This window comes from Tiliqua scincoides, chromosome 2 (genome assembly GCF_035046505.1).
Source record: "Tiliqua scincoides isolate rTilSci1 chromosome 2, rTilSci1.hap2, whole genome shotgun sequence".
NCBI lineage: Eukaryota > Metazoa > Chordata > Lepidosauria > Squamata > Scincidae > Tiliqua > Tiliqua scincoides.
The window spans coordinates 134118038-134133822 of NC_089822.1; the positions used below are offsets into that span (position 1 = coordinate 134118038).

General features: G+C 45.3%; 1 protein-coding gene across 3 annotated transcripts in view; it reads right to left on the minus strand.

The window, feature by feature from the left end:
• Positions 1-672: 672 nt before the first annotated feature.
• Positions 673-15785, minus strand: part of STAT2 (signal transducer and activator of transcription 2) — a 46585-nt gene continuing 31472 nt past the window's right edge. For 2 of the 3 annotated variants that reach the window (XM_066615871.1, XM_066615872.1), the window contains exons 18-24: positions 11789-11838; positions 11604-11716; positions 9628-9767; positions 9002-9190; positions 6028-6085; positions 2243-2487; positions 673-2054 (exon numbers count right to left, since the gene is read on the minus strand). In XM_066615871.1, the coding sequence (XP_066471968.1) occupies positions 1942-2054; positions 2243-2487; positions 6028-6085; positions 9002-9190; positions 9628-9767; positions 11604-11716; positions 11789-11838 (908 nt within the window). In that variant the 3' untranslated portion in view covers positions 673-1941. The remainder of the gene's footprint in view (positions 2055-2242; positions 2488-6027; positions 6086-9001; positions 9191-9627; positions 9768-11603; positions 11717-11788; positions 11839-15785) is intronic. The other variant, XM_066615873.1, reaches the window with a different exon arrangement.

A 15785-nucleotide genomic window follows, 5' to 3' on the forward strand; every position in this document is an offset into this window, starting at 1 on the left:
AAGGGACCGGACACACCCTTTGGGCCTCATTATTATACTTCTTATGCTAATAGTACTGAGGTGACTTTATACTTATTTAGACTGTCCAATCAGAAACTTTTGAGGACAGAACCTTCTCATAGTGGGTCTGGTTGCTAGCCCTCCTAGTTCAATCAATCAAACCTTTATTAGGCATAAAACCCTCCTAGTTCTTACCCCTCCCAAATGGAGATCCATAACTGCATTCCATTCCGCTTGATCAGGTGCCCCTCAGGCTGCTGAGGTGTTAAAACATTCCAATGGGTTGTAATTTTTGTTGTTTGTTTACTCACATTCTTGCAGCTAGGAACTGCTAGTCACTTCTCCGTTACTGACTTAGCTTGGTTCAGGCTTCACATGTTAACCTAGGCCTAAACTGTACATATTCATGACAGGTACACCTATACAAACACACCTAAGAGGTAAACCTACACAAATACAGATGCAACATGTCATGGATTATAGTGTCTGAACCAATCTTGAATTGATATGTGGGTCTGGTGGTGGGATTAACAGTAATCGTCAAGAACATATCTGCACGTGCTGAATGAAGCTGCGGACACCAATTTACATTCTGGTTTTGTACCCTCCACTGTTTCAAATGGTGGAAAATGTTCAGGACAGCTTTCAAAGTTGCTTTGACTCTGAAGGGAGTGCTGGAAGGAATATATGTTTATTTACAAATATACATGTTGAACAGTGTAGAAGGAGTCATGGTCAAGAATTGGTTGGTCCTCAAGGACTATAAGCTCAGCATAGTCCCAAGATCTCCCCCCCCCCAAAGACTGTTCCTGCCAGTTACACATCTTTATAACCATTCCCAGCCAGCTCTGAAACACAAACTCTTTACTTTTGTTTTCCAACTTATTCCAACTAGCCCAGACTATTACTCAAGACTGAAGCTTTCTTACTAAGCAGGAATGTGTGAATAAGATGCCAAAATGACTTTCTAGAAAAAGTGTTTCTTAAAAAACTTGTGCAAGCAAAAATAAATGTACTGAGCCAAAGAGTAAGCTAATGTACATATACTTTGAGCTATGCTAGGGTTTCCATACTTTGCAGTGCCGTGACCCACCGTGTCCTCTGCAGTAGGATGCGACACTACTGGTGGTGCCTGAGGCATCTACAGGCCTCCGAATGGCCCTCAGAAGCTTCTGCGAGCCACTTCTGGTTTTCAGAAGCAAAACTGGCTTCACAAAACCAGCAGTGGGTTATGGAGTCTTCTGAGGGCCATTTGGAGGCCTGTAGATTGTTGGAATGGGAGAGGGCTCCAGATGCTCCGGGAAGTCTTCTGGAATGGCTCCTACTTAGAACCAAACCGATACAAGGGTGGGTGGGCAGGCCCTGATCACGACCTATCAGTGGGTCAGGACCTGTACTTTGGGAAGCTCTTCTTCAGGGATAATGGTATAAATTAAACCACACTTCAATCACTAACAGTCCACTTATCATCAGGACTCAAATGAGATGTCAATCTATGGCTCCAGGTTTGGAGGCAGCTATCCTATTCCAACATTTGTAAGAGAAAAAAATGATCTGCAGTTTCTGTAACACAAGCGTTGGCTATTAGAATTTCCAAGGCATTGCTTTTAGAGATCCTTTGGGGCAGCATTCACGCTGTGCCTGCATTGAGGCAGTTCCCTGTCAGCCTTTCTGGTTTTGCCATCATATTATGCTCTGGTGCTTTCTGGTTTCCATCACACAGATCCATCTGGACATTCACAGAGGTTCGCACTTCCAAGCTGGCTCAGTGTCTTCCTGGAGATGATGAACAAGAAAGCTCTGCTTCATGCAGGGGCTTGAGAAAGGCCATGATCCATAGAACGGGAACAGAGTCCTGACCCTTGCCAAACACCCTAAACACTCTGCAGAATTTTTTGATTTCGAAGCCATCAAGGGGGGGCAGAGATGCTGCAAGAGAATCTAGATCTGGAAATCGTCCTCAGTCACACTCAGCTCTGGGAACTCATAAGGGGGTTCAAACAACTCTTGAGGCAGCTGCTGCTGCTCTTCACCTGGTGGTGGAAGAAATGGGTCTGAAAGAACAAGAGGGGAGGGGAGCATTAGCTGTGAACTGGGGGAGGGAAACAGGAGTAGGGGTAAGCATTGGGGGGGAGTACAGAAGCATGGCATCTGTAATCCTAGGAGATAATTCTTTGTCCCATGCTGGGCTGCCCCTGCTTCTGAGGCAACTCACCCTCAAAGAACCCTGACTACCACATACCTTGCTTCTCAAACATAAGCCCTTGAAGAGCATGCAGCAGCTCTGTATGTTCAGGGACTATACCACTGGGTAACAGCTCATCAACCGCCACATGGTATACATCTTCAGGCAATGGCACACCTTCCACAGGGAGTGTCCCATTGGACAACGGCACAGGTTCCACTGGAAGTACATCAGCAGGCAACAACATATTCTCTACATGATGGATACTGTTCACCTCCAGAGTTTGAGATTCTCCTGGTTGTCTAAATAGACATAAGCCTTTAGTTAGCATGAGGGAAGAGTGCTGACCAAAATTTTCCACTAAGGAAACACCATTTATTTAAACATCAGAATTTATTATGTAACTAGCAGACAGCAGCTATGGGGAAGGGATAAGGAAAGCGCCATCTCCTGAACACAGAGCCAAGCGTCAGCCTTCAACTCTAAGGCTACATGGGTAGAATTATACTCCACAAGACAAAAGAGAGCCGTCGCCCAGGACAGGAGCTCTGTCATCATGCCAAGCATTTTCTCCACCCCCAGCAGCACCCAGTCATAGGGTGGGTGCAGGGAAATACCATTACAGAGCATGAGGCAAGTTTGTACTACATGCTACTGGAGGTGGAAAGAGACTTGTGAAAACAGGAGTCCTTTCCCAAGTAGCTTTGTGTTTCCTACCCCTACTTCCTGGGCAACTTTTAAAGTGGTGCTCTCTTATACTTACTAAGGAGAGAGCAACTGTCCTTTACATCCCCGCATGCTGTCTTTTCCTGGCTGCACCTTTTGTTTTTTTTAGACTGAGCCCTTTGCGGAGGGAGCCATTTATTGATTTATTCTGCTATGTAAACCACTTTGTGGACTACTTTTTGTTGAAAAGCGGTATATAAATATTACTCTTAAGTAGCCAGTTTATCCTGCTGAACTATTGGAGCACGTAGCACAGTCCTTTGTAGCCCTCCAAGACCTCAGGCAGACAAACCCACTCATGTTTTGCCATTAAGTCAGGGAAATGTGCTTAATACAAATAATTCTCTGTGCTTATACACATACATACATGTAAACACAACAGAAAAAAATATATACTGTACTATATATCTATATCTATATAACTATACATCTATATTTATCTATATCATATATAGATATATCTATATATAGATCTATATTTATTTATTTATTTTGCTGCAGAACTTGGTGGAATTGATAGATTTCCTCCTAGCCAAGTATGAAGACAGCTATAAATCCAAGAATTTATCCACATCCAGATCCCACAACAGGAAGTCTGTGCAGGAAACCTTTTCGCCTAGGGCTGGGGTTGGCAACCTGCCATTCTGGAGCCGCAAGCGGCTCTTTCAGCCTTCTGCTGCGGCTCCGTGCGGGGCCAACCTGTGGGAGGGAGGGGCTCACCCCTCCCGCAACGCACCTGCCCCTCACCAGCCTGAGCACACTAGCGCAGCTCCCACGCATCCTGCGGCTGCGCCCCATAGGAGAGGGCGCGAATGGGCTGGCGGAGCAGCTCCTACCCAAAGAGCCCACACCGCCCGTTCCCTCCTGCCCGAGCCGCAGCGCAAAAGCAAGCAATTGAGTGCAGCTGCTCAGTTCTCCTGTGCGGGTCTCCTCAAAAGTAAGTCCCATTGTGCTTGCTCCCAGGAACGGGTGCCCAGGATTACAGCCTTCAAGCTGCCCACTCAGCATTCCCCCATCACTCACTCACCCTCTCACTGCCCCTTTCCTTCACTTGTTTCCCCCCATGATCACAGCAAAAGCAAGCTGCTTTGTCCTCCTCCAAAGCTCAGAGCACAATCCTGTGTGTGTCTCCTCAGAAGTAAGTCCCATTGTGCTTAATCCCAGGAAAGTGTGCCCAGGATTACAGCCTTCAAGCTGCCCACTCAGCATTCCCTAGTCACTCACTCACAAGCTCACTGCTCCATTTCCTTCACTTGGAAACTTGAAAGGGGTTTGGAGACCCCTGCACCAGACGGTATTCTGTATATGTTTGTATACTGTATGTGTAACATACTGTATATGTAGCATCAAAGCATATTTCATTGTTGGGAAGTAATCACTGTTAGTATGCCTTTTATTTTATGCAGTTTTGAACTCTTAGCTTGTTTGTTCAGGAGCACCTTTGTGAACAGTGTTAAGTAGTACTAAGTGGTCTTGTTCAGAGGTAGTATTGTGTGGAAAGGCATTTACAGAAGTACAGAAGTAAATGACAGTAAAGAATGACAGTATCCTTCACAAGCAGTTCACCTGTGCACAATCTAAAACAGTTGTTCTCCAACTGTGGGTCTGGACCTGATTTTTAGTGGGACCTAGAAGAAGGAAGTGTATTATATAACTGTGACCTATAAGAGGGGAGCGCAAACTATATATGCAGTGTATATATACTCCCCTGGGAGCGAGTCCCGTTGACTCTACTGGGGCTGACTTCTGAGTAGACAGGGAGAGGAGCCACTCGCAGGCTGCACTCCTGTCCATGCATCCCTGGGATGAAGCCCTGTTGACTCTACTGGGGCTGACTTCTGAGTAGACAGGGAGAGGAGCCACTCGCAGGCTGCACTCCTGTCCATGCATCCCTGGGATGAAGCCCCGTTGACTCTACTGGGGCTGACTTACCTTTCCCCCTGTTTTCGGACTGGTATGTATGGAGATCTGCCCCCCCCCCCAACTTCCATCTGTTGGTTCTGTGTGCAAGGGGTTTTGCAATGGTCTTGCTGTGATACCTATATAGAGATCTTCCCTCCCCCGCACCTTCTCCCTGTTTTTGCACTGGTCTGTATAGAGATCTGCTCCCCCCCCACTTGTATTGGAATCGAGGAAGATCTGGTGAGGAGGTAGATGTGGTGTCAGCAGTGGCCCCTTTAAGGATAAGGCCTGGGCATCCAGCAGAGTGTGCTGCACAGCTGCAGCCACTTGAAGGCAATAGGGCCCTCAGGGATATAAGTGCACCTGAGGCATGAGGGGTTTGTTGGTTGTAGAAGGAGTGCAGGTTGACTTTGGAATCTGACCTGGCTTATTGACTTTGTACTTTGACTTGGATACTCTGACTGATTTGACTGACTTTGGAATCTGACCTTGGACTGTGACTTGGCTTATTGACTTTGGACTCTGCCCTGGATACTCTGACTGACTTTGTGACTAAGGGACTGCTGTGCCCAAGACCTGCTGATGACCCAGGGTATGCTGTAGTGGTGGGAGGCTGCTGGCAGGAGAGAGGACCTCTGCAGGTTGAACAGGGGAGCTACCCTGGAGGTGGGGTCCAGCAGGACTGCAGGGCAGAACCAGGGTCATTTGTTGGGGGAAAGGGGAGCTAATTTGCTTAAAGTGGGCATAATTCTCCAGGCAGAGAATCGCCTTGGAATCAGGCAAAACATCATAGAGGACCAGGCGTCTGAAAACACAGGACAAGAATGTATGACAAAACTAACTAAAAGCTACAAGAGGGGGCTACTTTATAAAAATGGGATCTATAAGAGCATAAAGGTAAAAAAAACTATATATGCAGTGTTATCTTTATTTTAGGTGTCAAAAGGGTTTTGTGGCTCCTGAAGTTTTTTTTCCTCTGGAAAATGGGTCCAAATGGCTCTTTGAGTGTTTAAGGTTGCCGACCCCTGGCCTAGGGGATGAAGTAGGTAACCCCAAATGCTCCTCTCAAAGGCTAAGGCACAGAACCCGGGCCAGCAAGAAAGGGGACTGAATTTGGCAAGTGAATTCAGGGTCACCAAAAAGAGCATTTGGGGAAGAATCATAGCAACTATGTTCCCAAAGGGGTAGAGAAGAGAGAAGGCAGCATTGCTCACCTAGCGGAGACCCTAATCAGGCGGCGGTTCAGGTATTTCTTGTGTTCCAACAGGTCTCCTAGAAGGGAGACAGAACAGGCGTGTGAGATGGAGGGTAAAAAGCAGCAGCAACAGCCCTCACAAACAACCAAGGCAGGCAAAGACTGTGCTGGGCTCAAGCACCCTGAACTACATTCTATGCTAAAGGTGGCCAAGGTCTACACTAACATTACTGACGTTCCATGCTGGAAATCAGAGCCTGAGCATAGCTTGCTCAACCCCAAGGGCCGATGGAACCTTCCTCTCTGACAACAGGCAATCCTCCCCAGCCTCCTTCTGCTTTCTGGGATTTCACCCGGCAACGCTAACCATTTCAAGCATATCTGCTCATGTTTAAATTAAGGTAAAAAAACAGAAGTAACATTTCTGCAATAGCGGTTAATGCCAGAAGTGCCCTAGTTGTATTAATCCTTTCCAGGACCAAGCACCAAAAAATGGTCAGTTCTGCAAATTTAAAGCAGAACCTGGCTCTCCATGGGACCAACCACCTGCCCCTTTCTGTGATGCCACCAAGACACACCCCAACCTCTCACCCTCTCCCACTTTTAGAGCCGTTCCAGGACTTCTTTAAGTTTCCATTCTTTGATTAATATATAGGTATAGCCTAATTATCCATGGATTTTTCATCTGTGGTTTTATTGCCATGCGATGAGAAAGGCCCTTTAATTTAAAGGAAAAAAAGTAGTTTAACAATAGCCTCATTAACACAAGAGAGGGCAACCAGTTGACAATCCATCAATCATTCTCCCTCCAGGCACTTCAAACAGCTTCACTCTTTCCCAGCGCTGTGCTCAGAGTGAAGGGAGGGGTCCCTGCCTCAGAGAGAAGCCTTTCTAAGCAGCCGGAGAGAGACTGATTGATGTATCGTCCACCGAATGTCTCTGTCTTACATCACAAAGGTAAGCAAGGCTGATTTTAAGTCGCTGAGCAAAGGGACATTGTTTTTTAAATGGATTTGCTTTAACGCGATTATTGCCATCCACTTGAGTTCTGGGAATGGAACCCTTGCAGATACCGAGACTCAACCTGTAGTGATGAATGAACAGATAAAAATTGTGTGGAGCTTTTAACTATTGTATATACAATTTGTGCTTTTTCCTTTTTTTAACAGAAAAGGTAAAGCTGATTTAAAGGCTGTGCAAGAGTGGTGGATGAGCCAGCAGTCACGATATGCCTAGCTGTCATTCTAATTGCAAAGCTGAGAAGAAGCTAGGTCTATACACAGCAGCTGAAGGACTCACTATGATCTCCCTTTTTGGACTGGATCCAGGTTCACATCCCTGCTAAGCTATGAAGCTTCCTTGATGACCTTGGGCCAATGGGTCATTCCATGTCAAACAGTCTAGTTTTTGAAAAGTGACCCGAGCGACCATCACGGATTTTAACAAAATTTTGTGTGCAGAGCCCCACATGTCTCAAACGAACTTTGGTAAAGTTTTAGGTTCACAAATTCTTGAACTGGTAGTGATGATGTCACCATGGAATAGTTATAATCATGTGGATAAAAAAATGTTTTAAAAAAATCAACACGACCTGAAAAATGACAGAATTGTATGTTGAAATATAGGCTGTTGCTATGGCAATGTCTCCCAACTTTGTCCCTATTTTTCAGTCACTGTTTGCCTGCCTTAGAAAATCAAACCCATTTTTCTGGGGGGTTTGAAACATGCTCTTTCTAATGAGATTAGTTTAAAAGCATTTCTAGAAGGTGCTTTTTTGTAAAAGCAGGTTGAAAATACCCTATTTTTGGCCTTTTTACAAAAATCATCAACTTTATACTTAATTTGTAAACTAATGGAAAGAGCTAGGAGGCTGAAATTACATATCTGGAAACAAGGTTATATTGGGATTTTATGCACTAAATTTCACAATTATTACTTAATTATTGCTGGAGCTATTCAACATTAAACTTTGGATTTTTTTTGGAGCACTGATTTTTTTGGTCAACTTTGCTGCAATTTTAACCACTTTGGACACGCTCAACAAAGATTGTTATTAGTTTCATTAAATAGAGCGCAAAAAGTTGTATAAAGTAGCTAAGTTTCATTTGTTTTGGAAAAATATCAAGGGAGATATTATGTCTCAAAGTTGTCAAAATCTCACAATCGTACTGAACAGGGTTGCAGTAGGGGGTCAAACAAATGGCTATATCTCCACAAGTATTCCACTGGCAAACCTAAAACTTTACCAAAGTTCATTTGAGACATGTGGGACTCTGCACACAAAATTTCATTAAAATCCGTGCTGGTCATGTGGGTAACCCTAGACCACTTGACATGGAATGACCCCAATCCCTATCTCTCAACCTAACCTACCTCACAGGGTTGTTGAGAGGATAAAAGGAAGGAACTATGTACACCACCTGAGTTCCTTGGAGAAAATGACAGTATAAAAATGTGAAAACAAACTTTTCTCCTCATAATCCTTCTCCAATAACTATAAAGCAGGGGTGACCAAACCCTGGCCCAGGGGCCACTTGCGGCCCTTGGCAACTCTCAATCCAGCCTGCAGGGAGCTCCCAGTCTCCTATGAACCTCTGGCCCTCCAGGGATTTGCTGGAGCCTGCGCTGGCACGATGCAACTGCTCTCAGCATGAGGGCAACTGTTTGCTCTCTCATGTGAGCTGCAGAATGAGGACTCCCTCCACTACTTGCTGTTTCACATTTGTGAGGCAGCAGTGACAGCAAAGGAAAAGTCTTTAGCTGCTTCATTCATTCAAATGGTCCATCTCTAATATATTCATTTATGTAAATTTATTCAAACTTTAAATGTAAATTAATTTTTTTTCCAGGCTCCCAACACAGTGTCAGACAGATGATGTGGCCCTCCTGCTAAAATGTTCGGACATCCCTGCCATAAAGGCTCAAAATTTGTTTTAGGACTGCAAGATTAAACAGAGGGGAGAAAGTCAAGAGGAGCTGGGAGGCAGCAAAACCTTCTCGGCGTTCACTGTAGAAAGGACCAAAAGCTTCATCCCGAGGAGTGTCAGGATAGAGATATTGGAGTGGATTCTCAGGTATGTCCTCCGCAGCCACAAGCTGGTAGTCATGGATGATGTCCGGCAAGGCTAAGACCTTCAGCTCATTTTTGGTGTAGGGCTCGACTGAACGAAACTTGGGGGTACCTATAAAGTTTACAAACAAATTGGTAGCCAAAAGCCAAAGAGTGTCCTGTGGCATCTTGAAGGTTCAAAATTTATTTGCATGCATGCATCAGGTACATGAAGTGAGCTCAGAAAAACAGAGCTGGACAGAAACAAAATGAGGGGGGGCATAATCATCTCATTTTTGAGAATCCTAGCTTGCACATGCACCTATGGCAACTGAATGTATGAACCAAGTCCACTGAAAGACCACGAGTTTGAGGTCAAGCAAGCTAAGCTGTAAATGTCTACCTGGGGTACTATATCCACGATAGTAAGCTCACATACAAAAGCAATTGCCTGACACTGAAGCCGTCAAGCACTGTGCACACAAGGCCTTGGTTTAATGGGCTGCAGGTAAACATCCGGTGTTCTCTAAAGCATCAGGAAGAGGGGCAGAAAAGAGAACAGGAGCTCACCGTCATTGTCGTACTCCACCCAAGTACAGGTGATGCCACCATTTTGAGTACTTTCACTGAAACGCAGCAGGAAGGTGCCTGTTCTCTTCTTCTTTAGCAAACTTCTCTCACGCTTGCGGCTCACAAATCCCATGATGAGTCTGGGGGGAAGGAGTGAATGTCAGGCACTCAACATCCTTGCTTTACAGTTGTTACTACAACTGTCCATCAATTCCCCCCCCCCCCTGGCTGAAATCAAAAGTTTTGCCTCCCCCCCCATGGTTCAGGATGGCAGTCAACATTGGGAAATTGGTGCCTGGGGCAAAACGTTAACATGGTAGCCTTCTTGTTTGCTCTACACTACTCAATAAAACCTGAGTCCACTGGATCCTGGCAGGCTGCTGCATCCTCCAGTCTGGACTTTTAGCCTGCTGCTTTTCTCTTTTCCTGTTGCATGGTCCTTCCTATGGCATCAAGTGCCCCACTCTTCACCTAGTGAGAAAAAACCTTTGGACCAAGATGACTCTGAGAAGGACAAGCCTTTTCAGTCTTGGTCAAAGCTCTATATCAGGGGTGCCCAAACCCTGGCCCTGGGGCCACTTGTGGCCCTTGAGGACTCCCAATTTGGCCCTCAGGGAGCCCCTAGTCTCCAATGAGCCTCTGGCCCTCCACAGACTTGCTGGAGCCTACGCTGGCCTGATGCAACTGCTCTCAGCATGACAGCCAACTGTTTGACCTCTCATGTGAGATTTGGGACGAGGGCTCCCTCCACTGCTTGCAGTTTCACATCTGTGATGCAGCAGCAACAGCAAAGGAAAGGCTGACTTTGCTTTGTGCAAGGCCTTTTATAGGCCTTAAGCTATTCCAAGTCTTTCATTCATTTATATAAGTTCCATCTCCAATATATTCATTTATGTAAATTTATTCAAATTTGAATACAGTGTCAGAGAGATGATGTGTCCCTCCTGCCAAAAACTTTGGACACCCTTGCTCTACATACTGGCCAAAGCTCTATATCCCAGCCAAAGACTGCCCAATGGCTCTGCTCTCACTATGTAGCAAAAAATCCTATCGAGCTGTCCTCTCACCGCAAGCATAGCCTATGCTGACTTGCTCACCACAACTGCAGGAATGAAGCCACTGCTCCAGCCTGACTTATCTCCAGGCCAAGAAAAAAAGTGCTTCTTAAACTTCTGATCATTGAAGCACATACCCCACCCCCAATTCAAATTGGAGGCGCACTTCACATCCTCAGAGGAGTCTGTTTTGTGTGTTTCTGCACAAGTCACTGTTCTGAGTGTGCTGGAGGCTCCTTCTGAAGGCCTGCAAGTCTGCTGCAGAGGTGACTGGATCATTTAACTGCATCTGAAGTAGAGTTGCAGCAAAATTACACACACCCACATAACCTGCTGACAGACAGGACTGAGCTGCAAGTTATACTGAAACACAGCGTTCAGCATCTTCGTGAATGGGTGCTCCAGACGGACAGGTGCATTTAATGCATTTACTCATGGCAAACTTTCTTGTGGCTCACTAAAGGTCAAACTAGATGTTATGGGCTTAAATAAAAAGTAAAATAGCACCTACGCTGGGGGGGGGAGCCTTTAATCTATCACCTGCTGCAGTCCTAATCCAGATCCCCCTTCTACCACCAGCTATTTGCCAAGAGAGGGAAAATGCTCTCATTGATGTCAATGAGAACTCCCCATGGTAAAAGGCACCTGTAGAGGCTCCAGATTTGGACTGGGACCAAATCGGGGGTAGATGTAGGGTTACAAACCCTCTCTCCCCACCAAGATCCCAATCTGATCTCCACTTAACATGCAAAAGAAGAAAATGAAGTTGATGCTATGGTCCTCTAAACTGCAACAGTCTGGATGCTGCCATAAAAGGGCAGCTAGGATCAATGATTCCTGAAGGTCTATTTCATACTATAGCAGGGGTTAAATCTTCTCCTTTCTTCTTCTTAACACCCTGTGCCACTTTCCATTACCTACCCCTTGTTCCAAAGTTGCAACAAGTGCTCCTGAATCAGGCCCAAGATCCCATCAAGCCAGGTCCAGAAGGAGAAACCACTGTCAGTATCCTGAGGAGATGGAATTGAAGAAACCTTAAGAGAGAATACTGCTAGAGCGGGCATCTGAAGGAGACACAGAAGGCCTTTTGATGGACAGTCACTCACCTTTGAGAACATGGCCCAGGTGATGGTGCTCTGTGATGTTGAATTCAGTCCTACAATGAAAAAAAAAAAAAGACAGTGTGTCCCACATCAATTGCTGTGATAAGGGTGGGCTGGCTGGTTTTCTACTTAGGAGAAAACGGTTTCTGAAATGGTTATAGAGGATTCCAATTGGATTACCAATCTGAACATTTTGTTCCTTAATGCTAAGGCAGTTAAAGGTAAGACCACAGCCATTCAGGATTTTATCTTGGATGAATATGCTGACCTGGCATATGTAACAGAGACCTTAGCTCTGTCCGTCACGTTTACAGTAGCAGGCCACAGCTACATTGCACTATTCATGCTACCATCAGCTTGAAAACATCCCGTCTGGCAGATGCTTAGTTTTGTGTGTGCGCACCTAATGGTGGGTGACAGACAAATCAGAGATTGTATTAATGCACTGTCCACCCCAGATGTCCAACAATCTCCCTGCCTGAGCCAAGATAGTTTCAAATGTGCTGTTGGATTCCATGACTATTATTGCCTTGGGGGATTTCAACATCCACACTGAGGCCTCCTTGTCTGCAACAACTCAGGGTTTCATGGTCTCTGTGACAATTATGGGGCTGTCTCAATAACTTGCCACACAGACAGTGCAGAATATACTAGAGTTTGGTATTTGCTGCTGGGCAGGAAGTTGATTGGAGAGTGGGGCAACTGTATACATTTCTTTGTCATTGATGGAATGTTAACTGCTAGACTTTAAATTCACTGCAGCTGGCAGCCTCTTCAGTAGTGATGGATCTAGAACAGTGGTTCTCACACATTTAGCACCAAGACCCACTTTTTAGAATGATAATCCGTCAGGACCCACCGGAAGTGATGTCATGACCAGAAGTGACATCATCAAGCAGAAAATTTTTTAGCTATCCTAGGCTGCAATCCTACCCACACTTACCCAGGAGTAAGTCTCATTGACTATCATTGTTAAAAGAATATACATAGTAGCTTGTTAGAAGTACAGGTCTGTAACATTTCCCCAAATGCAGTCACATACCATGGGAGCATCAAGTCTAACATATTAAAAGAAAATATTGAAATGAATGGGGACCCAACGTGAAATTGGCTCGCAACCCACCTAGTGGGTCCTGACCCACAGTTTGAGAAAAGACAAATTCCTGGGAATTTGTCTTGTTCTCTGTGGAGGAAGGGTGCATTCCTTAGTATGGGTTTGCCCTTGTGTTGCTAGGCAGGGTCTAATCAAGTCACATGACCTCCTCCACACAGAGGGCTCTCATTTCCCAGACGGTATGTAGAGCTTAAGAACCAATCCACAGTAACTCCTGATAGGAAAATAAATCTCCAGGCACAGTCAGAAATAGAAACTAGGAAGAGCCTTGAGTCAAGTTAAATAGCGCATAGAATAAGAGAGGTGAATAGAGGAGGAAGTACCCTACTATCTCCCGTCCAGTTACTAACCATCAGGAATGAGATTTTAACAACTAACATGGCAAAGTAACTTTATTGCATTTATACAAGAATTAAGAAGCTGAGTCTAATGCATATGAATATTTTTCTGTTTAACACCCTGGTTTTATTATTTATGCCAATAAAGGTTTTTGACTTTACTTTCTCCTGGTCCCCAAAAATCCCAAGGAGAGAGAACGCCCCGTTTTAGGAGGTGGGTGGAATGCACCCTTTCTCCACAGAGAACAAGACTTCCCAGGTAAGGAATTTGTCTTTTCTCCAGTGGAGGAAGGGTGCATTCCTTAGTAGGATGTTCGAGAGCAGTACCCCCTCTGGGTGGGAGATAGGGACGTTTGCTTAGGGATTAAAGACCTTTTCAAGAACGCTTCTCCCAAGGGAGGCATCTGAAGAAGCAGCAGTATCAATTTGACAAAGTTTGGTGAAGATGTGGAGAGAAGTCCACATTGCTGCTTTGCAACACACCTCGCAAAGGTAGCCCCACCTGAGGTAGCCACACCTCTGAGAGACCTCCGATACGCTATAGCACTTTATTATGCATTCCACTATCCAGTATGCTAAAATGGAGGAGAAGATTTTCTTTCCTGTGGAGCTTCCCTGAAAGGCAATGAACGGAGCTTCAGACTTAAGAAACAGCTTGGTGTGTTAGATATAAAAATGGAGTGCTCTTTTCACATCCAACTGGTGCCAGATTTTCTCTCGTGGATGGGTTGGTTGTTGCAAAAGAAGGGAAGACTGATTTAATGCTCTCTATGAGATAAAGAGTTTACTTTGGGAATAAGTGTGGTCAGTACGTAGCATTACCATTTCTTTATGGAACACAGAAAGCTCAGGAAGCACGGACAGGGAAATCAGTTCTGAAACTCTGAGAGTACAAGTGATTTTGACCTGAAAGGAAACTTCAAAAATGATTTCTCTTCTAGGAGTTTTGGCCAGGGGTTTGCAACGTGGGGCAGTGAGAACGTGCAAAACCCTGTTGAAGTCCCAGTACGAATTCTTTTGACAGGAGGAGGATTCAGGAGAGTTATTGCCTCTCAGGAATCTCTTAACATGTGGTTAGCATGGGGAGATGAAATATTTTAGTTCCTAGACTCGCTCTTATGGAGCCCTGATAGGCTACTCAATAGATCCATTCCTAAAATGCCCTGAAAGGCTGCAGCCTGTGGTGTTAGTTGCAGGCCGTTGTCCAAGCCATCTTATAAGGAGTTCAAGACTGTGGGCACACTGGGATTGGATGGTGAAAAAGCCACGTAGAGGTACCAGTGTCTAAATATTTTCCAGATATCATAACTTTTGTAAGTGGAATGGTGTCTAAATCCCATTAAGAGTAGCCAAGATGAGCTAGTCCTACCCTGTCAAACTCCACATAGTCAGGTGGAATTGCATAGGTTGTGGGTAAATGAGGGGCCCCTGGCAGAGAAGATCTTGATGGGGAGGAAATTTCCAAGGATCTTGGATGGATAACTTGAGGAAATCTGGGAACCAGGGTCCCCTTGGCCACTAGAACCCCTGCTAACTGGGTAAGAGGCACTTTTTCAAGTGGGTGCTCCTTTTTTAGCAGGGGGAGAGTAAATGGCCCACCTCACCACAGCACTGTCTGTCCTAGTGGCTGTCTGCTGGTATTCATTTGCATTTTTTTAGATTGTGAGCCCTTTTGGGACAGGGAGCCATTTAGTTGTTTGATTTTTCTCTGTAAACCGCTTTGTGAACTTTTAGTTGAAAAGCGGTATATAAATACCATTAATAATAATAATAATAATAATAATAGAATGACTTGTGCATGTAGTAGACAGATGACTTTGAGAACCAGAGGGAGAAGCGGAAAAGGGGAGGAGAAGGCATATAGAATGGGCCATTCAGTGTTTAGATAATCCATGCTTCTGCACCCTACTGCTGATACCTTGAAAAGGATCACAAAGTTGGGCATTGTCGCTTGATGTGAACAGAACCAGGACTGGAGTGCCCAGGTGAAGAGTCATATCTTTGAAAACCTGGGCTTAAAAACCTCCACTCCACCTCCCTGAACCTCTGGGTCAGGGTACTGGACTCCTGCTAGGTGCTCTGCTTGTCAGGAGAGTAAATTCATCTCAGCCTAGTGAAAAAGGAGTGAGGCTTCTAGAGCTAGGCTTCGGGCCTTGGTGCCTCCTTGGTGATTTAAAAGCTTTGGCCGATACATTGTCTGTTCTGCCAAGTTTATGGTAATCTTATAGGGAGCTGTGGAAGACTCTGAGAGCTAGGTGAATGGCTTTCCATTCTAGGTTTATGCTCTACAGAGCCTCCTGGGGTGTCCACTTGCCCTGAGTGAAACGACCCACGGTGTGCGCACCCCATCCTAATAAGCTGGCTGTGATGGTTCTGTGTGGAAACTCCACACTCCCCCTTTTCGTGCGTCTTTCCTTCTGCAACCATCTGTGGAAGCAGGGGAGAAGCAGGGGAATTCTGACGTGTAAGTGAACCCAGCTCTCTATTTGTGGCTGAAAGGGATGGAGAACTTTCTAAAGCCACCTTGTGTGAAACTGAGCCCAAGTTA